At 41.7% G+C, this 27384-nt stretch overlaps 1 protein-coding gene across 3 annotated transcripts in view; it reads left to right on the top strand.

Moving 5' to 3' along the window:
* The first annotated feature begins 4631 nt into the window (after positions 1 to 4631).
* LACTB (lactamase beta) overlaps positions 4632 to 27384 on the top strand; it is a 36540-nt gene continuing 13787 nt past the window's right edge. The window contains exons 1-6 of one of the 3 annotated variants that reach the window (XM_034783228.1): positions 4632 to 5001; positions 6468 to 6534; positions 10355 to 10545; positions 10920 to 11277; positions 18298 to 18463; positions 26178 to 27084. In XM_034783228.1, coding sequence (XP_034639119.1) covers positions 4648 to 5001; positions 6468 to 6534; positions 10355 to 10545; positions 10920 to 11277; positions 18298 to 18463; positions 26178 to 26442 — 1401 coding nt within the window. In that variant the 5' untranslated portion in view covers positions 4632 to 4647 and the 3' untranslated portion in view covers positions 26443 to 27084. Of the gene's footprint in view, positions 5002 to 5351; positions 5527 to 6467; positions 6535 to 10354; positions 10546 to 10919; positions 11278 to 18297; positions 18464 to 26177; positions 27085 to 27384 lie in introns of those variants that run through there. The other 2 variants (XM_034783227.1, XM_034783230.1) reach the window with 2 other exon arrangements.

Raw genomic sequence — 27384 nt, 5'->3', positions numbered from 1 at the left:
CCAGGAACGGAGCCATAGCCAGCTCAGCGGCCACGGCTGGGGGCAGGGCCAGGAGCCAGGGATGCAGCTGTGGGAGGGACCGAAGCAGAGCTGGGGGTGGGAAGAGGCTAGGTGATGCTCCCTCTGCACCCCCCATGGGAGCTGGCCCGGGCCCCGCTTGCACCTCCCTAGAAGGTTCCACCAAGTCTGGGGACCTCTGCCTTAGCAGATCCCGGGGGGATGGTGCTCCTCCACCCCTAAATCATTTGACTGAGACACTATAGGAACAGCAACTTGCCCTTTTGATTAGCTCACTAATGTACTAATGAGGGCACTACCAGAGAGTATCGGCTCAAATGTTAGGTTTTGTACAAATCCTAATAAATGTTTTCATAGTTTGATAATGCCAACACCTGTGTTTTTAGCATTTCTCCTCCACTATGTGCACCCCAAACACTGCAGCAGTGTGTTAATACATGAAAACCAGGACATGCTGCTGTTGGGTGTAATGTGTGAAATGGGAAACTGACCTCTTCATTGTCCCCGCTGAGTGAAATTCAAAAAAGTAAACAAACGGTATCAATGCTGAAAAGATAATGAGATTTTTACCGTTATTTGGGACCGGTTTTGTTCTCACTTCATCATATTAATAATTTTATAGCACCAAAATGATAGACTAGTGAGAGTGGAGGAAAGAAAAGGGTTAGGTTAAGCATTAAGGTGATGGGATTGCTCAGCAAAGCGTCCAATAATAAATATAGCTCTTTGTTGACTCACTTAAACTGGCGTAAATTGGGAGTAATTCCACTGATGTCCAGGGGGTAACTATGGATTTGCCCTGGTGTAACTGATGTCAGAATCAAACTCTTCAATGTTAATAATCTAAGGTCTCTTTAACTGTCAACTAGGCTACTTCCAAAAATTGTCAGGTTGCCAGAGCTGCAGATTTAGCTGCTTGGGTAGCTCAGTGGAATCCTGACTGTTGGACCCAGACTCTTGGCTAACTGCCTGACTCTTGAACTTAGACCTGGTTGACACATAACTCACCAGCTGTCAGGCTGAATCTGCTGATGAAATGAAAATCACTTTTCTCTCTGCCTTCTTGATTTTTGTTCACTTTAGTCTTTGTATTTTTCATTCCCCTTTTTAATCGATATTCAAACTGCAGAGTAAACTATTAAAGGGTGCTTGGAAAACAATTATATGGAAAGGCTAGTGAAAACCCCAATGTGAGATGCTTTAAAAGTGTCACTGCTAGGAAACCTAACTTTCCTAGTCTCAGCCCATAAGAAAGAGGATAACTATAGGAAAGACTGTTTTTAAAGGGAAATGCCTGCTTTGCCATTAAAGTGCTCTGGTCTGAAAATTGACTCTAAAAATGGCATTAAGGGGTAACATGTTTATAATCTTTCTCAGTGATTCCAGATCAAATGTGTTCAGGTTGCAAATAAAATGTTTTATCTTACTGCCACACTACCCTGGGCTCTGAGAGTCAAAAGGGTTATTTCTGGCTCACACATCCCCAATGATGAAGATTTTTCACCTGGAATTTAGGTCTGAAATGAATCCTGCAAACACTTGCTACCCAGTGCAGTGTTTACCATCAAGAGTGATCCCATATCAGCCAGTCACGCTGGTAAGCACTTGGGTTACAATTGGTCCCTTTACTATAGCACTGATCTGTGGGGACAGAATAGAATCCAGGTCATTCTCCAAATGCTGTATTGGTGTGGCAGTGCTAATAGGGGTAAAAAGTAGTATCAATTTATTTCAGTTGGTGCAAGCAGCAGATAAGACTAATACACACTGGGAGTAGAATGGTTAAGGCAATGTCACTTTTTCAGGCACTTTTCCAAATAGAAATTCACTTCAATCAAATCAAATCAAATCAAATCAAAACAAACAAACTGGCAGGTAGAGAATTGATGATGATTTGACTAATCTGAAGGGGCTGCAAATCACTCATAACTGTAGATGGGAATATGGACTTTAAATAAAAGGTTAAATAAGCAAAAGCGCTATTAAAAAGATAAAATTGTTGCTTATCAACTTTATCAGCTATACTGAAAATTCCTTTGGAATACAATCCTGGCTATCAAGGGTTATAATCAATGGTCACATACTTCTTCAAGAGAGAGCTGTAGCCACTCATTAGGAGCACTGGCTCTTTGAAACTAATTCCCAGCTAGCCTCCAAAAGCAATAAAGCCTGCAGGGCAGGGGCACAGGTCAAGACTATTAACTAGCAGCTCAAGGGCTGGTTAGATCAATCTATTTTTTCCCCAAAATTAATTTAATCTTTGTAAGTGTGGATTGAATTGTTCCTCTGGCTGACTTAAACTTGCATTTATTCTACAATTGTGTACAGTTAACTCAGTATTTTTATGGGTCTGATTGGCGCTGGAGGATAATAGGGGGCTTAAAAAGCAGCCTTTCATGTATGGAAAGCAGGGCTTCTTGGGATTTAGGCCTTGTCTACCCTACTGAGGTAAATTGACTTAAATTACGCTACTCCAGCTACCTGAATAACATAGCTGGAGTCGACGTAGCTTAGGTTGACTTACTGCAGTGTCTATACCACGCTGCATCGACAGGAGACACTCTCCCATTGACTTACCGTACTCCTCTCATTCTGGTGGAGTACTAGAGAGCGCTCTGCAGTCAATTTAGAAGACCCACTAAATTGACCTCCCCGCTGCATCGATCGCAGCAGAGTTGATCCTTGGTAAGTTTAGACGAGGCCTTAGACATCAGTGTTGTGACTAGGGTGAAGCGATAAATGGACCAAAATAGGGCACGTGCTGCTAGGCTGCCCACCAGTAACTGGGCAGCCACCTCTGTTCTGTGCTTTCCCCCTTCAGGGTCTTCTACAGCAGTGGTTCTCAGCCAGGGGTATGCATACCCCTGGAGGTACGCAGAGATCTTCCATGGGGTACTCAACTCCTGTAGATCAATATTTCTCAACCTGGAGGTTAAAACAACAAGGAGTCCCTGTGCCACCTTAGAGACTAACAAATATATTTGGGCATACGCTTTCATGGGCTAGAACCCACTTCATCAGATGCATAGAGTGGAAAATACAGTAGCAGGTAGGAGGTCATGGGATGGGTTTAGGGGCAGGTTGCAAGTGCAGGACCCACGCTAGGGGGTAGCAAGCAGAGCAGTTGCCTGGGGCCGCACGCCACAAAGAGCACCACGAAGCGAAGTTCCATGCTTCAGCCCCGGTAGGTTTGCCAACTTTCTAATAGCACAAAACTGAACACCCTTGCCCCGCCCTGAGGCCTCGCCCCTTCTCCGAGGCCCCGCCCATGCTCACTCCCTCCCCTCGCTCTCCCCCACCCTCACTCGCTTTCACCGGGCAGGGGCAGGGGGTTGGGGTCCAGGAGGGGGTGCAGGCTGTGAGGTGGGGCCAGAAATGAGGGGTTCAGGGTGCGGGAGGGGACTCTAGGCTGGGGCAGGGGTACGGGGGGGTGAGGGCTCCAGCTGGTGGTGTGCGCTCTGGGGTGGGGCCGTGGATGAGGGGCTTGGGGTCCAGAAAGGGGCTCAGGGCTGGAGCAGGGGCTTGGGGTGTGGGAGGTGGTGCTGGGTGACGCTTACCTCACATAGCTCCTGGAAGCAGCCGGCATGTCCAGCTTCTAGGTGGCAGGGCCAGGGAGGTGTGTGCACTGCCCGCACCCGTAGGCGCCACCCCTGCAGCTCCCATTGGCTGTGGTTCCTGGCCAATAGGAGCTGTGGAGCTGTTGCTCAGGGTGGGGGCAGTGCGAGGAGCCCCTATGGCCTTCCTGCGCCTAGGAGCCGGACATGCTGGCCGCTTCAGGAGCCGCGTGGAGCCTGGCCAGCAGGGCTGGCTCCAGGCACCAGCCCAGCAAGCAGATGCTTGGGGCGGCCAAGGGGAAGGGGCGGCACATCAGGCTGTTCGGCAGCAATTCAGCAGTGGGTCCCTCTTGGAGGGAAGCACCTGCCGTGAATTCCCGCTGAAGAAGAAAGCGGTGCGGTGGAGCTGCTGCTGGAGTGCCACTGATCGCAATTGCGATCACGGCTTTTTTTAAATTTTTCCTGCCACTTAGGGCAGCAAAAATCCTGGAGCTGGTCCTGCTGGCCAGGCAGGGATCCTGCCTCTGCCGTGCTGCACCGCCAACCAGACTTTTAGTGGCCTGGTCAGTGGTGCTGGCTGGAGCCACAGGGTCCCTTTTCAACCTTGCGTCCTGGTAAAAAAACGGATGCTTGGCAACCCCAGCCCCGGTGGCGGGGCTCGGGCTTCAGACAAGGCTCCCAGGCTCAAGTATCACCCTGAAATGTAAGTATGATCTATTTCAGTCTATTTATTTTGTATGGTAAACATGAGAAAGTGAGGGATTTTTCAGTACTAGTGGGCTGGGACACTTCTGTATTTTTACGCTGGATTTTGTAAGCAAGTGGTTTTTAAGTGAGGTGAAACCAGACAAACCAGACTCCGGAAAGGGCAGAGGGGCCAGCAGTGTGGAAAGTTAGAGAGCCCAGTTCTAGAGTGCCCCTGCCCACCCCCGCGGCCCCGGCCCCCGGCCCCGGCCCCGCCCCCAGGCTGTGGAGGTGAGAACGCCCAGGCAGGAGGAGAAGGGAAGGAAGGGGGCAAGTGAAGCGAGGGGGGATGGGCACAAGGTTAGAAGCCAAGTGTCTCCACCCCCACTCGATGTGCTCGGGGCTTGGCCGGCCGAGCTCTCGGGAGCAGCTGCTCCTGCCTGGCGGCGGCCAGGCTGAAGCGATGCACTGCTTGGCGCGGGCTTTGCGCCGAGTCTCGGGCCCCGTGCGGGGCTGGGGGCAGCAGCGGCTGCAGCGCCTGGGGAGCGGCCCGTGCCCACCCCGGGGAGCCGGCGCCTGGGCCTGGGGGGTCGGTCTGGGTCTCGCGCTGGGGGTTAAGGTGGCGGCCGGCTGCGAGCAGGAGGGGGCCCCGCGGTGCGCGGCGGCGGGAGAGGTGAAGCCGCCGCCCCCCGGGGGCTTCGCCCGGGCCATCGAGAGCAGCAGAGACCTGCTGCAGAGGATTAAGGTGCCGCGGCCTGGGTCCCCCTGTGGGGGAGGGGCGGGCCTGGCACCCGGCACCCTTGGCTGTGGGGGAGGGAGGAGAGGAGGAGCCGCCGCGGGCCCCGTGTTTCCCAGCCCACAGCTGCACGTGTTTGTCTTAAAATCGCTTCTTGCTGCTGCCCTTCGTCCCTCCCCCCACCTCCATCTCCAAGGCCTGCTGGCACTGCCGCACGCACCCAGCCCCTGGCCTGATGCTAGGCGCTGCGCAAAAAGAAATCATAAGAAATCTGCTCCTCGTGGAGGGATAGCTCAGTGGTTTGAGCATTGGCCTGCTAAACCCAGGGTTGTGAGTTCAATGCTTGTGGGGGCCATTTAGGAAACTGGGGTAAAAATCTGTCTGGAGATTGGTCCTGCTTTGAGCAGGGGGTTGGACTAGATGACCTCCTGAGGTCCCTTCCAACCTTAATGTTCTATGATTCCTGCAGGGCTTTGGTGCGCAAACAGAGCGAGACGGGCGCCGGTTGACATTACTCATCTGGTGGGAATTCAGGTGTCACTTGCAGAGGGAAGATGTTTGAGACAAATGTGGTTTTGAAGTTGAACGTGTCCCTGAAACTACTTCCCTATGTGTGTGTCTGAGCACTTTCAAAAACTTCCTCTGTGTAGCCTAATCACTAGTGTTTAGGTTACTGGGGAGGAGAGAGGAACAACCCTATACACCCAGCGCACTCTTAGGAGTCTGGTCCCTGACTAGTGCAATATCTCCGCAGCCCAGGGAATGTATCTATACTTTACTTCTGTGCTGCTTGTGGTGGTGTTTGGTCTGTTCACATCAGGATTTCACAGTAAATCACTTAATGTCATCATTGCTTGTATGTAAGAACTGTCAGAAGGGTCTGAAAGTGCGTTTCAGTTACTGAATATATTTACTGTCAGGAAGGGCTGCCCTTAAAGGGGCTCATTAAACCAGTGCAGGCCCAGCATAAACTAGTGGTAGAAGTATTTTTAGTAGTGAGTAATGGGAACTCAGGACTATTTGAAGGACTGGAGGAGAGCACAGAGCCATGTGAACTATATAAATAGAATGTCATGATGTTCTGCAAATTTGGAACTGAAGCTTCAGGGTATAATTTAAATCAGAACATCCCAGACTCACTAAAATGATCTGTGTTGACTGTCATGTGATATCACTCATATATTGCATCTTATTTGGAAGATTTTATGTTCCTTGTCTGCAGTTGGTGTAGTTAGTATTAATTAATCTTTAAGCTCATTGGACTCTCATTGTAGCTGTCCAGCACCACAACAGATATCTGCAGCTTTTCAAAGGGGATTTGTACAAATTCAGCCCAATTGGTATTTAAACAAAATAATTTCAATAATCATGTACTTTCTGGGAACACTGCTTATCCTAAATCCCATAAAAGCAGAATGTATGTTTGAATTCTGAAGGAGCAGAGCCTTTTAATGACTGGAGTATTTTTGTGACAGGATGAAGTGGGAGCCCCAGGCATAGTAATTGGAGTTTCTGTAGATGGAAAGGAAGTATGGTCAGAAGGTTGGTATACAGAAACTCAGTGCTGCATGTTCTTTAAAATTAACATTTAATTCGGGTTACAAATCTGAAGTAGTAATTGTTCTTCAGTTTGTGCCAGGTGCTGTCCATTAACTTCACAATCTTAAAAGTACAGGCAGTCCACGACTTTATGACGTTAGAGTTACGATGGAATGGCACTTACGACATTTGTCAATTGATGTCCTGTTCCGACTTTATGTTGTTGGTTCCGACTTTACGACTCTCGATCCCACAGTGTTCCTATGGGATTCGAGTTACGATGTTTTCGACTTACGATGCGATTCTCAGAAACCAATTGTCATAAGTCTGAGGACTGCCTGTATTATAAAATCTGCCCTAAAAAACTACAGACGACAAGAAATAATAATAGTCCCTGTGGCCTTAAAATCTATAAAATGGGGGAGGGTCGAAGTAAGGAGAAGAATAAAGTATCTCTGTGGAACAGTGTTTCCCAAACTTGGGACGCCACTTGTGTAGGGAAAGCCCCTGTCAGGCCGGGCCGGTTTGTTTACCTGCCATGTTCGCAGGTCCGGCCAATTGCAGCTCCCCGTGGCCGCGATTCGCTGCTCCAGGACAATGGGAGCAGCTGGAAGCGGCGCGGGCCGAGGAACGTACTGGCTGCCGCTTCCAGCAACTCCCATTGGCCTGGAGCAGCGAACCACAGTCAGTGGGAGCCGCGATCGGCCAAACTTGTGGATGCGGCAGGTAAACAAACCGGCCCAGCCCGCCAGGGGCTTTCCCTACACAAGCGGCGTCCCAAGTTTGGGAAACACTGCTGTAGAAGATAGTAGTGGTTGTAATTGAAGCACCCTTTTGGGGGATTGTTTATAAGGCATGTTGACAAGTGTAGAGGAAAAGGCCAAGACCACTACTGGGAGGGGAACAAGTTTCACGCTCTGAAGGCATTACAGTATGTGCACAGTTGAATGGTGACCTAAAATTGGATAAGGTAATTCCTAAGAGGTGAGTGGTGTCAAAAGAAATGCCTCAATATGAGGCTTAAGAAGGTCTTGACTATACACTGGCTCGAAATGCCTGACTTTAATGAGAGACTTACGAAAGGGAGGTAATGTACTTTAATCTTGCTTGCATAGGTCTAACTTGCATTGTAACTAATTATGAGGAAATTTGCTGTTGTCAGTCATGCTAAGTGATTTTAGTTGTAATAAATGATAACTAGCAATCCACACTTAGCTTGACACTCACCCTGTTGAGTTTGGCTGAACGTGGCTTAAATTAAGTTTGCTTAATAGAGTCTTTCCCAAACTCTTTCTGCAAACATTTTACAGAACTTTTCCCCCAGTAAGCAATATGGGAGACTCATGGAAGAGGGTGGATATTGTAATTAAAAAAGAGAATATTTCCTTGTGCCCTCTCCTGATCTACATCTAAGTAAATACCTGCTGTGCACAATCATTCTGCCATACAGCCCCCCCTTTAAAGTTCTCCTTCACTGCTACGTATTATATGGTACTCTTTCAGACAGAACTGTACATCATATTTATGCAGCTGCTGGTGAAAATAAAATAATTGATATCTACAGATATTAAATTGATTATGTTTGGCTTTGCTTGAGAAACAACTGTTCTTTTACTATTCTATACTAGACATAATCTTTCTCTGAGAATCTACATAATGGTCAGAATAAACTTGAGTGATTCCAATTCAGTGATATTTCATATACTAGTGGGCTGGTGTTTAGACTCCCTTTGGGAACATGTTGAGATTTGACAGCTATAATCCTTTCAATAGTCATAAATTATTTTGCAGGTTATATAGATTGCCCTGGAAAGACAGGTCTAGATAGGTCTGAACAGAACTCCAATGAGGACTTATTTATTGATCTTGATTGACCCTACTTACTTATCTTTCCAAAAACATTTTGGTGTTTGTTTCAGGCAACTAAGATAACAGAAACAAACAGTAATGTACTTTGCTAAAGAACAATTATAGGGTCCCGGAAAGGCTCATTAGCAAGGTTGTAACAGACTTTCCATTGTAAGCATGTTTGTGGCAGAATCTTCAGGTATTCCTTCAAAAAGCTGATTTCCATTTTTCATGTACCTTTTGTTGCCACAGGAATGTGTTTTTGGTGGGGGTTTTTAAATGTGGCATGTGAAAATTATGCCACAAAAAAAAATTCCTCAGATTATGCTTTTCAATTCAGGGGTTTTGCAGCAGTGTTGTTAAGAGAAACTGCCAGTGCCAGAGAGACCCTAGAAAGAGGAGTTCATGCTTCTCTGCTGCTTCAGCAGAATCTTCCTCCAAGATCCAATGGAAAGATATTGGATAGGGTAGAACTCTCAGTGCCTACCACAGCTGAGTCCTGCTCCATGATTGGTGTTCCTAGGCACTGTGGTAATACAAATAATAAACAAAAGTATCATAAAGGGGTGCAGGTTGTGGTAGATTCTTCCCACACCTTCATCCAGAGGGCCGAGTAGAGCACCATTATCTTAAAATAAAGTCATGAGATTGAAGGGAAAAACATGAAAAATAACAAAATCTGTGTCTTCTGTAAAAATTCTGCCCAATTTCTTGCCAATCTGATCATAGTGATTTGAGACTTGGATGTGCTACTTTTGCAGACAGTTGAATGGGGAGAAGTGCACCAGCTACTCTCAGTAGCACAACATAGGCATCTGGGTTTTAGCTTCCTTTAGAGGAGAAGACTTGGGCAATATAGACTGGTCAATCTGATTTCTCCCTTTCATTGTATTTTGGCAAGTTTTACTGCTCTATGAGAATCTAATCACTAGACTGCAGCATGTTAGGGGACTGTGTTCCACTTATATACATAGACACGTATGGCTAATAAAAACTGGCCTTTGCCAGTGTGCTGTATCTTAGATTAGAAATAAACCAATAGTGCACTGCAACATTCCATATACAATTTAACCAATGTAGCGCAGATTGAAATATAACACTCTGGTGAGCCCACTACTGAACTTGTTGCTGTGATATTGCACACTACTATGCAGCGGTTCTAAGATGTGTAACAAATATACTGGATGGAGACTACTGAATTTTTCTTCATTTCTGATCTAAGCCCTCTTTAAGTCTATATCTGAAGAGGTTAAAAATAATTTATTAAACCACTGTGTAGTTAACCTTACAGCATTTAACTCAATTAATAAAGCTTATGTGTAAATTTCCTGTTTTTAAATGATCTTACTTTCTCTGTAAAGAAGTTACATTGTATTTTTGAAAAGAGTAATTCACAGTAGCTCTTTCAAAGAATTAAAATATGGATTTATGAATGTGGGGCACTTAACTTGATTGACAGTCTAGGTTATGGTTTTTGAGAGTTTTTTCCATTGAATGTTTGCCCTTAAGGATGTATGCAGTATAGTTTTAACAGTATGGGTCCCAGGATATTGGAGAAACCAGGTGGGTGAGGTAATATCTTTTATTGGCTCAACTTCTGCTGGTGAGAGAGACATGCTTGTCTGCCCTTAGGATATAATTTTAATTTTTCACTAAGCTGCATTAGTCTTAAGTTTTATGTTGTCACTGGTCAGAGTGATTCAAAGGGGTAACGTAGGATGTATTTTCAAAAAGACACTTCAATGGCCTGACTCTGCTCCCATTGAAATCACTATTGTTGGTGTCAATGGGAGCAGAATTAGGCCAACACTGAGCACTTTTGAAAATAGCACCTTTCATGCCTTTGTTTTACTTAGATGCAAAGTGTTCTGGAGAATTCTGGTAAACTTCTTAAGTTTGTGAACATTGTAAAATCCCAAAGAAGTCTCTCTATATATGTAAACCCCCTAACTGTGACCTTTTATTCTTCCTAAAGGTCTGGGTTATGCTGATGTAGAGAACCGTGTAATCTGTAAACCAGAGACAATCATGCGAATTGCTAGTATTAGCAAGTGTCTTACAATGATGGCTGTTGCTAAACTGTGGGAAGAAGGAAAATTGGATTTAGATGCTCCAGTGCAGAAATATGTTCCTGAGTTTCCAGAAAAAGAATATGAAGGTGAAAAGGTAATGGGACAGTTTGTTCTGTAACCATGGTTAGTTGTCTGAGTTTCATGTCTGTCCCATACCTTCCCTATCCACCTACACGCTTCAAGTGCACACAGCTCTCTGTATGTGGTGCACCACACATAAGTTAAAAGAAGTAGGGGCAGGAAGCAATACATGCTGCTGGAAAAAGGAATGTTGGAAATTTTGGATTTTCAGACTAATGTTTAAATATGTTTTTCTAACAGACTTTACAATAGAAAGAATGGCTAGAATTCTTATTTCTTCATTTATTTCTTAACATACCAAATATATAAATTGCAGAAATAAAAGTGCACCTTGTATAGTTTCTTTCGTTAAGCAGGCATGCACTTAATATTCTTCTTTTAAACTAGGTCACCATTACTACAAGATTGTTAGTTTCACATTTAAGTGGAATTCGTCACTATGAGAAAGATATTACAAAAGTAAAGGAACAGAAGGAAAAAGCCAACAAAGCCCTTAAACTAATGGAAGATGTAAAAAAATCTAACCAGGAGAAGGAACTGAAAGAAAAAGAAGATAAAGACACGGAAAGAAATGACTTTCCTAAAGCTAAGTCAGAACAGGATGGTGAAGCTAAAGGCCGAAATTTAAAACCTGTCAAGAAAACAAAGGAATTTGAACATGAAGAGTATTATTTGAAAGAAAAATTTGAAAATGTGATTGATTCACTGAAAATATTTAAAAATGATCCTTTATTCTTTAAACCAGGTGAGTTTTTATTCCGTTTGATCAAAAGTTAATATTTTTTCTTTAAGTTCTAGATTTTTAGTATACTTCAGATTGTAGTTTGTCTGATGCATTATGTGGGATTGAGGCTAGGTCTACACTGGGGGAGATCTATTTAAGATACACAAATTCAGCTACGCGAATAGCGTAGCTGAATTCGACGTATCTGAGCCGACTTACCCCGCTGTGAGGACGGCAGCAAATCGACTGTCGCGGCTCCCCCGTTGACGGCGCTTACTCCTACCTGCGCTGGTGGAATACGCACGTCGATTCGGGGATCCTCGCGTCCTGACGAGACGCAATAATTCGATCCCCGAGAGATCGATTTCTACCTACTGATCAAGGCGGGTAGTGAAGACAAGTCCTGAGACTAAACCAGAAGATTAATTTTCCTGTTATCCAATGAGAGCCTCAAAAGGGAGTGTTCAAGCCATGTTCTAACTACCTGGTCACTTTAAATATGCCCTGCAAAGGATTAAAAAAAATAAAATTGGGAAACTTACTGAATATAGTTACATTGGTGCAAGCCCCTGGTATGTATATAGTTATATCGCTCTAAAGGTGCTTATCTCAGTGTAGCGTATTTTTCATAGTTTCAGAAATAAACTGTACTGATTATAAGCACACCTTCTACTAGTATAACTGCATCCACACTAGGAGTTGCACAGACTTAACTATCAGTTTGTAGACTGATAAACAGGTAGAAAAATTGTGTAGACAAGCCCTAAGATGGAATATAAAGAGTCCTAGAGAGTGGGTAGAAATAGATTCAAGTGAGTTCTTTCAAAATAGTTCCATGTACAGCATATGCTGCAAAATTTGTCTATTGAATTACAAAGGTTAAGGTATATCGTAAAATTTTTAGCTAACTCACTGTAACACACACACACATGGCCTTTTATTGAATTTCAACATGGAGACCTTGTAAGATCAGTCAAATTAATCTTTTCCTATAAAGTCTTTTTTCTTAACTGAAGTTTTCTTTTGCTCTCTTAACTCTTCTTCCTACAACAGCATGAGTTTTTTTTTTTAGGGTAGGTAAGCAACCAAACAAGTTGTTTAATCGGTGGATCAAGTACTGTTTAAGAAACAGAAAACAAGGAAAATTAAATATTACATTTCCAGTATTGCAAAAGGTTAACTACAGAGTGCCTCACAAATTCCTACTGGATTTTGTGGTGTTTATTATATATATTTAAATTATATGGAAATGGGGATTGAGTAGTGAGGTAGCAAAATTTGAAGATAACAAAAAAGTTAGGTTAGTCAAGACCAGAGAGAACAGTGAGGAACTTCGGAGTCTTAAACAAGCTTGGTGAACAGGCAACATGATGGCATATGAAATTCAGTGCTGCTAAATGCACTGGAGTGAGAAAATTAAACTACTCATACAATTTATAGGGTTCTAAATTAACTATCAATTCAAGACAGGGACTTGGGCATCATTGTAGATGGCACTGTGAAAACTTTTGCTCAACGTGCAGCTGTGGTCAAAAAGGTAAACAAAATATTAGGTTGCATGAGGAAAAAGTTGGTGAAATGTTATAATTCCTCTATATAAATCAATGGCGTGGCCTTATCTAGAATACTGTGTGCAGTGGTGGTCACCCATTTCAAAAAGGATATTGCAGAACTAGAGGGATTCAGAGAAGAGCACTAAGAATGATAAAGGGTGTGGGAAAACTCTCATATTAAACAAGATAGAAAAGATTGGGATTGTTTATTTTAGAAAGAAGATGAATAAGAGGGGACATAAATATAAACAAAAACATTATAGGGAGGGTAGATCAGGAACTTCTCTGCCCATTTCAAAACACAAGAAAAGGGGTACACTGAATGAAATTTAAATAGTGGGAAATTCAAAACCGATAGAAGGAAATACTTTTTCACACAATGTGCAACTAAACGGTGGAATTCATTGCCACAGTCCTTGAGGCCAAAAACGTATCCAATTATTTTTTAATTTTTCTATTTATATGAATAATAAGACTATCCAGAGTTGTCATTAATTTTGTGGAAAGGTTATTAAACCTCATGCTTTCAGGGCTTTGCCAATCTCTAACAGAGATCAGGAGGAGACCTAACATGGGGGTCAGATTGCTCTACATCTGCCTACTCTGGGTTTCTTACACGTACCTGTGAGGCATGTGGTGTTGGAGACAGGATAGTGGAGTAATTAGACCTCTGTCTGATCCACTATATCAATTCCTATGGTTATGTTCTGGATCTTTATTTATTTTTTTAAATTTTAACATAGATTAAATATCACTTCTTTGGTTGACTATTCATTGCCATGCATGGCTTTTAATTGCATTTACCTTCTTTTTACCCGTAAAGTTTTATCCGTTACTGTTACATACTTAAATCTTATTTATTAGTTCGTCTTCTGGTGAGTATGGGTATTTGAATAGTAGCTATTAAAAAGAACAAAATAAATTCAGGTCTTCCTAATCACATGAGTAGAATTCGGCTGATGCTATATTTCTGTGTAGAGTTAACATAGAAAAGAGAATAATAATTTTTAATTCTGTATGTTTCTGATTACACTGTGGAGAAGCTAATATTGATATAGTGTGATGGCATAAGATGTACTGGGAATAAGTGTGTTCTGACAAAGTTACACACAGATCCCATGGTGGCATTCTCAGAAATGCTCCCAGTTCCACACGCAGGGCCAGGTAGGCAGGCAGAGCTTCAGAGTCTCAATGCGTGGATGAGACGATGGTGTAGAGAGGAGGGGTTTACATTCATTAGGAACTGGGGAAACTTTTGGAATGGGGGGAGCCTATACAGGAAGGATGGGCTCCACCTAAACCAAAGTGGAACCAGACTGCTGGCACTAAACATTAAAAAGGTTGTAGAGCAGTTTTTAAACTAAGAGATGGGGGAAAGCCGACTGCTGCAGAGGAGCATGTGGCTCAGACGGAGACTTCTCTTAGGGGAGAGTCTAATGATAGAGAATCTCCAGGTTATAGTCAGGAGCAGAGGATGGAAGAGGATAAAGTAGGGGCCAGATCAGATGATAAACATTCACATAAAAAAGAGGATATTGATATAATAGGCATCACAGAAACCTGGTGGACTGAGAGCAATCAATGGGACACAATCATTCCGGGGTACAAAATATATCGGAAGGACAGAACAGGTCGTGCAGGGGGGGGAGTGGCACTATATGTGAAAGAAAATGTACAATCAAATGAAGTAAAAAACCTTAAGCAAATCTGCATGTTCCATAGAATCTTTATGGATAGAAATTTCATGCTCTAATAAGAATATAACATTAGGGATCTATTATCGACCACCTGACCAGGACGGTGATAGTGATGATGAAATGCTAAGGGAAATTAGAGAGGCTATCAAAATTAAGAACTGAATAATAGTGAGGGATTTCAATTATCCCCATATTGACTGGGAACATTTCACTTCAGGACGAAATGCAGAGATAAAATTTCTCGATACTTTAAATGACTGCTTCATGGAGCAGCTGGTACGGGAACCCACAAGGGGAGAGGCAACTCTAGATTTAGTCCTGAGTGGAGTGCAGGAGCTGGTCCAAGAGGTAACTATAGCAGGGCCGCTTGGAAATAGTGACCATAATACAATAGCGTTCAACATCCCTGTGGTGGGAAGACCATCTCAACAGCCCAACACTGTGGCATTTAATTTCAAAAGGGGGACCTATGCAAAAATGAGGGGGTTAGTTAATCAGAAGTTAAAAGGTACAGTGACTAAAGTGAAATCCCTGCAAGCTGCATGGGTGCTTTTTAAAGACACTATAATAGAGGCCCAACTTCAATGTATACCCCAAATTAAGAAACACAGTAAAAGAACTAAAAGAGAGCCACCGTGGCTTAACAACCATGTAAAAGAAGCAGTGAGAGATAAAAAGACTTCCTTTAAAAATTGGAAGTCAAATCCTAATGAGACAAATAGAAAGGAGCATAAACGCTGCCAAATTAAGTGCAAGAATGTAATAAGAAAAGCCAAAGAGGAGTTTGAAGAACAGCTAGCCAAAAACTCCAAAGGTAATAACAAAATGTTTTTTAAGTACATCAGAAGCAGGAAGCCTGCTAAACGACCAGTGGGGCCCCTTGATGATCGAGATACAAAAGGAGCACTTAAAGACGATAAAGTCATTGCGGAGAAACTAAATGGATTCTTTGCTTCAGTCTTCATGGCTGAGGATGTTAGGGAGATTCCCAAACCTGAGCTGGCTTCTGTAGGTGACAAATCTGAGGAACTGTCACGGATTGAAGTGTCATGAGAGGAGGTTTTGGAATTAATTTGATAAACTTAACATTAACAAGTCACCAGGACCAGATGGCAGTCACCCAAGAGTTCTGAAAGAACTCAAATGTGAAGTTGCGGAACTGTTAACTAAGGTTTGTAACCTGTCCTTTAAATCGGCTTCTGTACCCAATGACTGGAAGTTAGCTAATGTAACGCCAATATTTAAAAAGGGCTCCAGAGGTGATCCCGGCAATTACAGACCGATAAGTCTAACGTCTGTACCAGGCAAATTAGTCGAAACAATAGTTAAGAATAAAATTGTCCAACACATAGAAAAACATAAACTGTTGAGCAATAGTCAACATGGTTTCTGTAAAGGGAAATCGTGTCTTACTAATCTATTAGAATTCTTTGAAGGGGTCAACAAACATGTGGACAAGGGGGATCCAGTGGACATAGTGTACTTAGATTTCCAGAAAGCCTTTGACAAGGTCCCTCACCAAAGGCTCTTATGTAAATTAAGCTGCCATGGGATAAAAGGGAAGGTCCTTTCATGGATTGAGAACTGGTTTAAAGAGAGGGAACAAAGGGTAGGAATAAATGGTAAATTCTCAGAATGGAGAGGGGTAACTAGTGGTGTTCCCCAAGGGTCAGTCCTCGGACCGATCCTATTCAACTTATTCATAAATGATCTGGAGAAAGGGGTAAACAGTGAGGTGGCAAAGTTTGCAGATGATACAAAACTGCTAAAGATAGTTAAGTCCAAAGCAGACTGTGAAGAACTTCAAAAAGATCTCACAAAACTAAGTGATTGGGCAACAAAATGGCAAAGGAAATTTAATGTGAATAAATGTAAAGTAATGCACATTGGAAAAAATAACCCCAACTATACATACAATATGATGGGGTCTAATTTAGCTACAACGAGTCAGGAAAAAGATCTTGGAGTTATCATGGATAGTTCTCTGAAAATGTCCACGCAGTGTGCAGAGGCGGTAAAAAAAGCAAACAGGATGTTAGGAATCATTAAAAAGGGAATAGAGAATAAGACTGAGACTATATTATTGCCTTTATATAAATCTATGGTACGCCCTCATCTTGAATAATGCGTACAGATGTGGTCTCCTCATCTCAAAAAAGATATACTGGCACTAGAAAAGGTTCAGAAAAGGGCAACTAAGATGATTAAGGGTTTGGAACGGGTCCCATATGAGGAGAGATTAAAGAGGCTAGGACTCTTCAGCTTGGAAAAGAGGAGACTAAGGGGGGATATGATAGAGGTATATAAAATTATGAGTGATGTGGAGAAAGTGGGTAAGGAAAAGTTATTTACTTATTCCCATAATACAAGAACTAGGGGTCATCAAATGAAATGAATAGGCAGCAGGTTTAAAACAAATAAAAGGAAGTTCTTCTTCACGCAGCGCACAGTCAACTTGTGGAACTCCTTACCTGAGAAGGTTGTGAAGGCTAGGACTATAATAGAGTTTAAAAGAGAACTGGAGAAATTCATGGTGGTTAAGTCCATTAATGGCTATTAGCCAGGACGGGTAAGGAATGGGGTCCCTAGCCTCTGTCTGTCAGAGGATGGAGATGGATGGCAGGAGAGAGATCACTTGATCATTGCCTGTTAGGTTCACTCCCTCTGGGGCACCTGGCATTGGCCACTGTCGGTAGACAGGATACTGGGCTAGATGGACCTTTGGTCTGACCTGGTACCGCCTTTCTTATGTTTGGTGGCACCTTAAAGACTAACAGATTTATTTGGGCATAAGCTTTCGTGGGTAAAAACGTCACTGCTTCAGATGCATAGAGTGAAAGTTACAGATGCAGGCATTATATATTACACAAGGAGAGAAGGGAGTTGCTTCACAAGTGGAGAACCAGTGTTGACAGGGCCAATTCAATCAGGGTGGATGTAGTCTACTCCCAGTAATAGATGAGGAGGTGTCAATTCCAGGAGAGGAAAAGCTGCTTATGTAATGAGCCAGCCACTCCCAGTCCCTATTCAAGCCCAGATTAATAGTGTTAAATTTGCAAATGAATTTTAGTTCTGCCTTTTCTCTTTGAAGTCTGTTTCTGAAGTTTTTTTGTTCAATAATAGTGACATTTAAATCTGTAATAGAATGACCAGGGAGATTGAAGTGTTCCCTTACTGGCTTTTGTATATTACCATTCCTGATGTCTGATTTGTGTCCATTTTATTCTTTTGCGAAGGGACTGTCCGGTTTGGCCAATGTACATGGTAGGGGGGCATTGCTGGCACATGATGGCATATATAACATTAGTAGATGTGCAGGTGAATGAGCCCTTGATGGTGTGGCTGATGTGGTTGGGACCTCTGATGGTGTCGCTAAAGTAGATATGGGGACAGAGGAGGCAATGAGGTTTGCTACAGGGATTGGTTCCTGGGTTGGTGTTTCTGTGGTATGGTGTGTAGTTGCTGGTGAGTATTTTCTCTCCATGTGTCAGTATATAATGCCTGCATCTGTAAATTTCACTCTATGCATCTGAAGAAGTGAGGTTTTTACGCACAAAAGCTTATGCACAAATAAATCTGTTGGTCTTTAAGGTGCCACCAGACTCCTTGTTGTTTTTGTAGATACAGACTAACACGGCTACCCCCTGATACTTGACACAGATCCCTGTGTCAAAACTTTATGTATTGAATAGGAAACTTCATAGGAAAAGATTGCAGAAGGAAACATTAAACTTTTCATTCAAGCGGTATTTAATAACCTATCTCTTTCTCTCCTTCCATTTTTTTTCAAGGAAGCCAGTTTTTGTATTCGACTTATGGCTTTACCCTTCTGAGTGCTGTGGTGGAGAGAGTTTCAGGATGTAAATTTACAGACTACATGCTGAAAATGTTTCATGACTTGGATATGCTGGCAACTGTCTTGGATGACAATGAATCAATGATATACAATAGAGCAAGGTAAATGAGAATGAAATTGCACCCTCTATTCCTATGCTGGCAGCTGCTTGCTCAAGTTCTTCACTGTACCGGTAAGGGTTAATAGATGTGTGTTTTTAAAGGCTAATTTAAAGATGAAATGATTTGTAAAAAAATCTTAATCATATGGCTGGAATGTATTATGTAGGGCTGTCAAGCGATTAGAAAAATTAATAGTGATTAATCTTGCTGTTAATAGAATATCATTTATATAAATATTTTTTGATGTTTTCCACATTTTCAAATATATTGATTTCAGTTACAACACAGAATACAAAGTGTACAGTGCTCACTTTATATTATTTTTATTATAAATATTTTCACTGTAAAAATAAGAAATAGTATTTTTCAGTTCACTTAAAGAGATTGCACTACAGTACTTGTATTATGATGAAAGTTGAACTTACAAATGTAGAGTTCTGTACCAAAAAATAACTGCATTCAAAAATAAAACCATGTAAAACTTCAGAGTAGGGATCGGCAACCTTTGGCACATGGCTCGCCAGGGTAAGCACTCTGGCAGGCCGGGCCGGTTTGTTTACCTGCCGTGTCCACAGGTTCAGTTGATCGCGGCTCCCACTGGCCGTGGTTCGCCATTCCAGGCCAATGGGGGCAGTGGGAAGCAGTGGCCAGCACATCCCTTAGCCCGTGGCGCTTCCTGCAGCCCCCATTGGCCTGGGACTGCGAACCGCGGCCAGTGGGAGCCGCAATCGGCCGAACCTGCGGACGCAGCAGATAAACAAACTGGTCTGGCCCACCAGGGTGCTTACCCTGGCGAGCCACATGCCAAAGGTTGCCTATCGCTGCTTTAGAGCCTACAAGTCCACTCAGTTCTACTTCTTTTTAAGCCAGTCGCTCAGACAATCAAGTTTGTTTACATTTGCAGGAGATAACGCTGCCTGCTTCTTGTTTACAATGTCATCTTAAAGCGAGAACAGGCTTTCGCATGGCACAGTTGTAGCCAGTATTGCAAGATATTTACGTGCCAAATGCACTAAAGATTCATCTGTCCCTTCATGCTTTGGCCACCATTCCAGAGGACATGCTTCCATGCTGATGACTCTCGTTTTTAAAAAATATGCGTTAATTAAATTTGTGAATGAATTCCTCCTTGGGGGAGAATTGTATGTCTCCTGCTCCGTGTTTTACCCGCATTCTGCCATATATTTCATGTTATAGCAGTCTTGGATGATGACCCAGCACATGTTGTTTGTTTTAAGAACACTTACACTGTAGATTTGACAAAATGCAAAGAAGGTACCAATGTGAGATTTCTAATGATAGCTACAGCACTCGACCCAAGGTTTAAGAATCTGAAGTGCCTTCCGAAATCTGAGAGGAATGTGGTGTGGGGCATGCGTTCAGATGTCTTAAAAGACCAACACTCCAATGCGAAAACTACAGAACCCAAACCACCAAAAAAGAAAATCAACCTTCTGCTGGTGACATCTGAGTCAGATGATGAAAATGAACATGCGTTGGTCTGCACTGCTTTGGATAGTTATCGAGCAGAACCCATCATCAGCATGGAAGCATGTCCTCTGGAATGGTGGCCAAAGCATGAAGGGGCACAAATGTTTAGCATATCTGGCATGTAAATACCTTGCAATGCGGGCTACAAAAGAGCCATGCGAACGTCTGGTCTAACTTTCAGGTGACATTGTAAATAATAAGCTGGCAGCATTATCTCCCGTAAATGTGAATAAACTTGTTTCTTTTAGCAATTGGCTGCACAAGAAGTAGGACTGAGTGGACTTGTAGGCTCTAAAGCTTTACATTGTTTTTTTTTTTTTTTTAGTGCAGTTATGTAACAAACAAACAAAATCTACATTTGTAATTTGCGCTTTAAGAACATAAGAATGGCTGTACTGGGTCAGACCAAAGGTCCATCCAGCCCAGTATCCTGTCTACCGACAGTGGCCAATGCCAGGTGCCCCAGAGGGAGTGAACTTAACAGGTAATGATCAAGTGATCTCTCTCCTGCCGTCCATCATCACCCTCTAACAAACAGAGGCTAGGGACCCCATTCCTTACCCATCCTGGCTAATAGCCATTAATGGACTTAACCACCATGAATTTCTCCAGTTCTCTTTTAAACCCTGTTATAGTCCTAGCCTTCACAACCTCCTCAGGCAAGGAGTTCCACAAGTTGACTGTGCGCTGTGTGAAGACCTTCCTTCTATTTGTTTTAAACCTGCTGCCCATTAATTTCATTTGGTGGCCCCTAGTTCTTATATTATGGGAACAAGTAAATAACTTTTCCTTATTCACTTTCTCCACATCACTCATGATTTTATATACCTCTATCATATCCCCCCTTAGTCTCCTCTTTTCCAAGCTGAAGAATCCTAGCCTCTTTAATCTCTCCTCGTATGGTACCCGTTCCAAACCCCAGCCTAATCAATTTAGTTACCCTTCTCTGAACTTTTTCTAATGCCAGTATATCTTTTTTGAGATGAGGAGACCACATCTGTACGTAGTATTCAAGATGTGGGCATACCATGGATTTATATAAGGGCAAGAAGATATTCTCTGTCTTATTCTCTATCCCCTTTTTAATGATTCCTAACATCCTGTTTGCTTTTTTGACTGCCGCTGCACACTGCGTGGATGTCTTCAGAGAACTATCCACGATGACTCCAAGATCTTTTTCCTGATTAATTGTAGCTAAATTAGCCCCCATCATATTGTATGTATAGTTGGGGTTATTTTTCCCAATGTGCATTACTTTACATTTATCCACATTAAATTTCCTTTGCCATTTTGTTGCCCAATCACTTAGTTTTGTGAGATCTTTTTGAAGTTCTTCACAGTCTGCTTTGGTCTTAACTTTCTTGAGCAGTTTAGTATCGTCTGCAAACTTTGCAACCTCACTTTTTACCCCTTTTTCCAGATCATTTATGAATAAGTTGAATAGGATTGGTCCTAGGACTGACCCTTGGAACACCACTAGTTACCCCTCTCCATTCTGAAAATTTACCATTTATTCCTACCTTTTTGTTCCCTGTCTTTTTTTTAACCAGTTCTCAATCCATTAAAGGATCTTCCCTCTTATCCCATAACAACTTAATTTACATAAGAGTCTTTGATGAGGAACCTTGTCAAAGGCTTTCTGGAAATCTAAGTACACTATGTCCACTGGATCCCCCTTGTCCACATGTTTGTTGACCCCTTCAAAGAATTCTAATAGATTAGTATGACACGATTTCCCTTTACAGAAACCATGTTGACTTTTGCCCAACAATTTATGTTGTTCTATGCGTCTGATAATTTTATTCTTTATGATTGTTTCAGCTGATTTGCCCAGTACTGATGTTAGACTTACTGGTCTGTAATTGCCGGGATCACCTCTAGAGCCTTTTTTAAATACTGGCGTTAAATTGGCTATCTTCCAGTCATTGGGTACAGAAGCTGATTTAAAGGACAGGTTACAAACCATAGTTAGTAGTTCCGCTATTTCACATTTGAGTTCTTTCAGAACTCTTGGGTGACTGCCATCTGGTCCCGGTGACTTGTTAATGTTAAGTTTATCAATTAATTCCAAAACCTCTTCTCGTGACACTTCAATTTGTGACAATTCCTCAGATTTGTCACCTACAAAAGCTGGCTCAGGTTTGGGAATCTCCCTAACGTCTTCAGCCGTGAAGACTGAAGCAAAGAATCCATTTAGTTTCTCCTCAATGACTTTATCGTCTTTAAGTGCTCCTTTTGTATCTCGATCATCAAGGGGCCCCACTGGTTGTTTAGCAGGCTTCCTGCTTCTGTTATTACCTTTTGAGTTTTTGGCTAGCTGTTCTTCAAACTCCTTTTTGGCTTTTCTTATTACATTTTTACACTTAATTTGGCAGTGTTTATGCGCCTTTCTATTTACCTCACTAGGATTTGACTTCCACTTTTTAAAATATGTCTTTTTATCTCCCACTGCTTTTTTTACATGGTGGTTAAGCCATGGTGGCTCTTTTTTAGTTCTTTTACTGTGTTTTTTAATTTGGGGTATACATTTAAGTTGGGTCTCTATTATGGTGTCTTTGAGAAGTGTCCATGCAACTTGCACGGATTTCACTCTAGTTACTGTACCTTTTAATTTCTGTTTAACTAACCACCTCATTTTTGCATAGTTCCCCTTTCTGAAGTTAAGCCACAGTGTTGGGCTGTTGAGGTGTTCTTCCCACCACAGGAAAGTTAAAAGTTATTATAGTATGGTCACTATTTCCAAGTGGTCCTGTTATAGTTACCTCTTGGACCATATCCTGCACTTCACTCAGGACTAAATCGAGACTTGCCTCTCCCCTTGTGGGTTCCTGTACCAGCTGCTCCAAGAAACAGTCATTTAAAGTATTGAGAAATTTTGTCTCTGGATTTCATCCTGAGGTGACATGTTCCCAGTCAATATGGGGATAATTGAAATCCCCCACTATTATCGAGTTCTTTATTTTGATAGCCTCTCTAATGTCCCTTAGCATTTTATTGTCACTATCACTGTCCTGTCATGACAGAGATTGCACTACGGTCCTTGTATGAGGTGAATTGAAAAATACTATTTATTTTCTAATTTTTACAGTGCAAATATTTAATAAAAATAATATAAAATGAGCACTGTACACTTTGTATTCTGTGTTGTAATTGAAATCAATATATTTGAAAATGTAGAAAAACATCAAAAATATTTTAATAAATTTCAATTGGTATTCTATTGTTTAACAGTGCGATTAAAACTGCAATTAATTTTTTATTGCGATTAATTTTTTTGAGTGACTTACGTGAGTTAATTGCGATTAATTGCAGCCCTAGTATTATGATATTGATTCCATGAGTTCAAATTTATTTTCAAGTCCTAATGTTTAAGGATTGATCACACTTCTTTCCTATTGTGAGAGCATATATTTTAAGAAGGGAGACGTAGGAATTCTGAAATTCACATTTGTTTAGTTCAGTTAGGTGAGGAAGTGAAGGGAAAATAAGGATATAATGACCCCCAAAATACTGCTACAATTATTTCTATAATAAGAGTAGAAACAATAAAATCTTGTTGTTATAGTGGAGATAGTTGCATCAATTTCTTTAATCATTCTTTTAAATTGCTCTCCAAAAATGTACATTATCAGATTTCTTGAATCTCATCTTTTTTAATTTATTTGAAATCTTCTGTAATCTGCCTATGTCACTTAAACCTACATATCATAAAGAATGATTTCAAGTTCTTTATCAGGCTTCAATTATATGCACTGAGGAGAGTATGTTATTTTCTTTATAACTTTAAATTTCTTTTTTGACTCAAAATCCATTATAGTTGATAAAATACTTATGGACTTAAAATATTGCATGTGAGTTTACAAAATCTTTGATTAAAGTATTGCTTAAACTGCAAAAAAATAATTGACGGGTTTAATTGTAAAGTATGTAGACACCACAATGTGCTTCTAAAATTACCTCCAAAATGTTTCATGGAACAGTAATAGTATCTTCCTATTATATTCCACAGTTATTTATAAATTAGTCTCTTTAGTTATTTATAAATTAGACAGCACCATAACACTTATAAATATCTGTATGTAAAAGAACTTTTTAATAGTTTGCGATTTTGGCAGCTTTTAAGAACATTAAGGAGGAATTTGTATATGAGTTCATATTTAATGGGTTAGTCATTCTTGCTGTTTCACTCACCAATCTTATTTGACTGAGTTACCTAGCCACAAAAATCACCCACAAGCACTGAACTTGAGGTTTGTTGACTCAGTCATTAAATTTTGGCACGGGAAGAGGATTTTAACTGAATATCATGAACAGATTATGGAAAAACCTCATGGGTATCTCAGTTTGTTATACAGCTTTCAGATTTCCTGTGTTTGGAAAAAATACTTTGTGTTCTTAATGAAGAATGGTTATCCCAAGTTAACTTTTTTTTTTAACTTTAAAGCAGTGGAAATAGTACTCCTATGAAAAGAGATGTAATTCAAGTTCAAGATTTATATAAGTTTGTTACATCCTAAATTCAAGTGTGTATAAATGGACTAGTATGTTGGTATGACTGTTTCAGATGTTAGAGGTTGTTTTTTTTTTTTTTTTTTTTTAATTTAAAACCTTTTGATCTGAATTTTGCAGCCCTTTTACAAATGCACATTAGAGTAAGTTGCAGACAATGATTATATAATATAGATAATAACCATAATCACATCACCAGCTGGTGGTAGTATGTATAGCTAGAATGTTTGTTTATGTATGTGGCAACGCTCCATTGCTCAATTTATGAAAATTACATTATTTTCATAATGTATTTCATTGCTTTGATGGAGGAGGAGAAAATAATCTGGTAAGAAAATTGGTTACACTGCATGGCCAATCTATCTGTTCTTGGGAAACCCACTTATTTCACTTGCTTAAGTAACTTTCATCAGGTCTCAAGGTGTAGCAAAATATAAAGCAAGTTCTCTCCTAAAATATGTGCTTGGCTAATATAGTAGTGGCAAATTAACTGTAACTCAGTGAGCTGCTGCTATCATGAATGTAGTCATAATGGGCTGATCTTGCCAGTTGCTGAGCATGCTGCAACTCCAGCTGAGCACTTTCAGGGTAGCAGGTTGGTTAAATCAACTGGCAAGATCAGGCCCTCGGTTTTAATGTATTTTTTGGGCTGCTAGTAGGGTGACCAGATGTCCCGATTTTATAGGGACAGTCCCGATTTTGCGAGCTTTTTCTTATATAGGCACCTATTACCCCCCACCCCCTGTCCCGATTTTTCACACTTGCCCTCTGGTGCTAGTGATGAGACTTTACTTTTTGAGTTGACAAAACATAAGATAAGTGTGCATATCTAGTATTGTGGGGAAGAGTGGGTGAATGCAAGCCTTAGCCAGCCATCTCTTCTTTTCCACCCTGGGTAATTTTACATGTAGATACGTTTTGCTTCTGATCAATACCACTTTGGCTGCATTCTAAAGTTAAACCAGGATTTTTCCAATCTCTTTATTTTGCTGATGTCTTTATAAGAGAGCTTCTCTCTTCTTAATAGTCTAGCTCCCTTCTCAATACCCCAAGGCCCTATTATTATTGACTTTCAAAATATTTCATTCTGCAGACCACTAGACAGGGCTTTGCAAGGTAAAGTATAAGAACTACTAAGCTAGACAAAACCACAGAGGCTGTAATATACCCTTGTAATATAATGGAAATGCTAGTCAACTTACAAGCCTCTATTTTTACTTAGAGAGTGGGGATTTAATGCCAAAATGTGGGTTCCATTTTTCCACTTAAACTGTGAAAGAATTTATTTGCTGCTTCTCCTTTGATTTGTTCTTGGCCCCTGTATTCCCTGCTTTGCTGGAAACTACTTCATCTGCACAACTATTTTCGCTTCCAAGTTATCACATTCAGCTATTCAAAGTGAAAGTTAATTAATTTGAAATGTTTTCCTAAACTTTTTTCTCTTCCTTTCCTTCCACTTTTTCTTGTCCCTTTTTTATTTCATTTTAGTAACTTTATTATTTTATCATTGTATCATTCCTAGTTCCTGTGTTTTCATAATCTTTTTCCTGGCTGGCTGGTTACTTAATTTTTTTTTTCTAAAAGCATGAAAAACACTGTGTGTCAAAGTGGGAATGTTCTTAATGTTTTCTCTGAATACCGTGTGGGTGCCTCAGTTTCCCCTATGCATTTCTTAAGTATCTAGGTGATGGGCTAGGGTGTGTTATTGTTGCAGAGCCTTAGAGGGCCAGTGTTATGATGTCTGCACAGAGAATGGCCTACACCCTGGCTCCTGGCAACTGATGGCCTGGGCCCCTCCCCTGCAAGTGCCAACTGAAGGTGTTGGAGAGCAAAGAGATCAGGTGGCCTCCTGGCCCAGGAAAGAGACAAAGACCAGAAGAGGGACTGGAGGGGGTTTTCAGTTTGGAGCTGACTGGGGAAACGGAGGGATGCCCAGGACGGCGTCTGGGCTCCCTACCTCCCAAGATGGACCTGACTGAGAGGTCCTGGTTTCTGTACCTAAAAGCTCTGTTTTGGACTGTATTCCTGTCGTCTACTAAACCTTCTGTTTTCCTGGCTGGCTGAGAGTCATGATGAATAGCAGGAAGTGGAGGGTGCAGGGCCCTAACTCCCCCAGACTCCATGACACACTGTTTTGAAAGTGATCTCACCAGTAGTGAATCAACTTGGTGAGCAGGCAAGATCAGCTCTGCCCTGGCTTGTTTATTATTTAGAAACCAAGACTATTTCACTGAGTACTGAAACAGAAGGCAGAGGTAATTCATGTAAAACTGCTGAGCTGCCATAGTAATTAAATGGCCTTTGCATGTCCACACTATAGTCTTTGTGTCGGTGGTGTGCATCCTCACATGCAGCGCATGCATCGATGCAGGCAGCAGTGCACCCTGGGTAGGCATCCTACTGTGCAACTCACCACTATCTAGCTCAGGGTGTTTTGGGAAGGGTTTGCAATGCCTCAGGGAGCAAACAAGTCGTACAGGGGTTACTGGGAACATGGTTTCAACGTCCTATGATGCAGTTTTCTCCATCCTGTAATTTTATCTGCATCCCATAACATTTTATGCTGTTTTTCAAAAGCCGTGCAAATCCATGTCCCCACCATCTCTAAATAAAAAATAAAATATATATATATATTTTTTTTCTTATTTATTTTATTTGCAGCATTGGAGTTCCTGAACTGCAGTGGGGGGATTGGTGGCATGCATATCCCTATTTTGGCAGCAGGCCATCTTGCCACAGAGTACATCAATAGAAAGGGCTACTTTTCTATGGTATTACAAGTGCTGGTGGATCATTGGGTGCATTTTACAACCATCAATGCAGGATGGTAAGGGAAGCTGCATTATGCACGCATCTTTAAGAACACCGGTCTATTCAGAAAGCTGCAAGCAGGGACTTTCTTTCCAAACCAGAGGATTACC

This window comes from Trachemys scripta, chromosome 10 (genome assembly GCF_013100865.1).
Source record: "Trachemys scripta elegans isolate TJP31775 chromosome 10, CAS_Tse_1.0, whole genome shotgun sequence".
Classification (NCBI taxonomy): Eukaryota; Metazoa; Chordata; order Testudines; family Emydidae; genus Trachemys; species Trachemys scripta.
The sequence above is the reverse complement of the archived record's forward strand: the minus strand, read 5'-3'. Positions and strand labels throughout refer to the sequence as shown.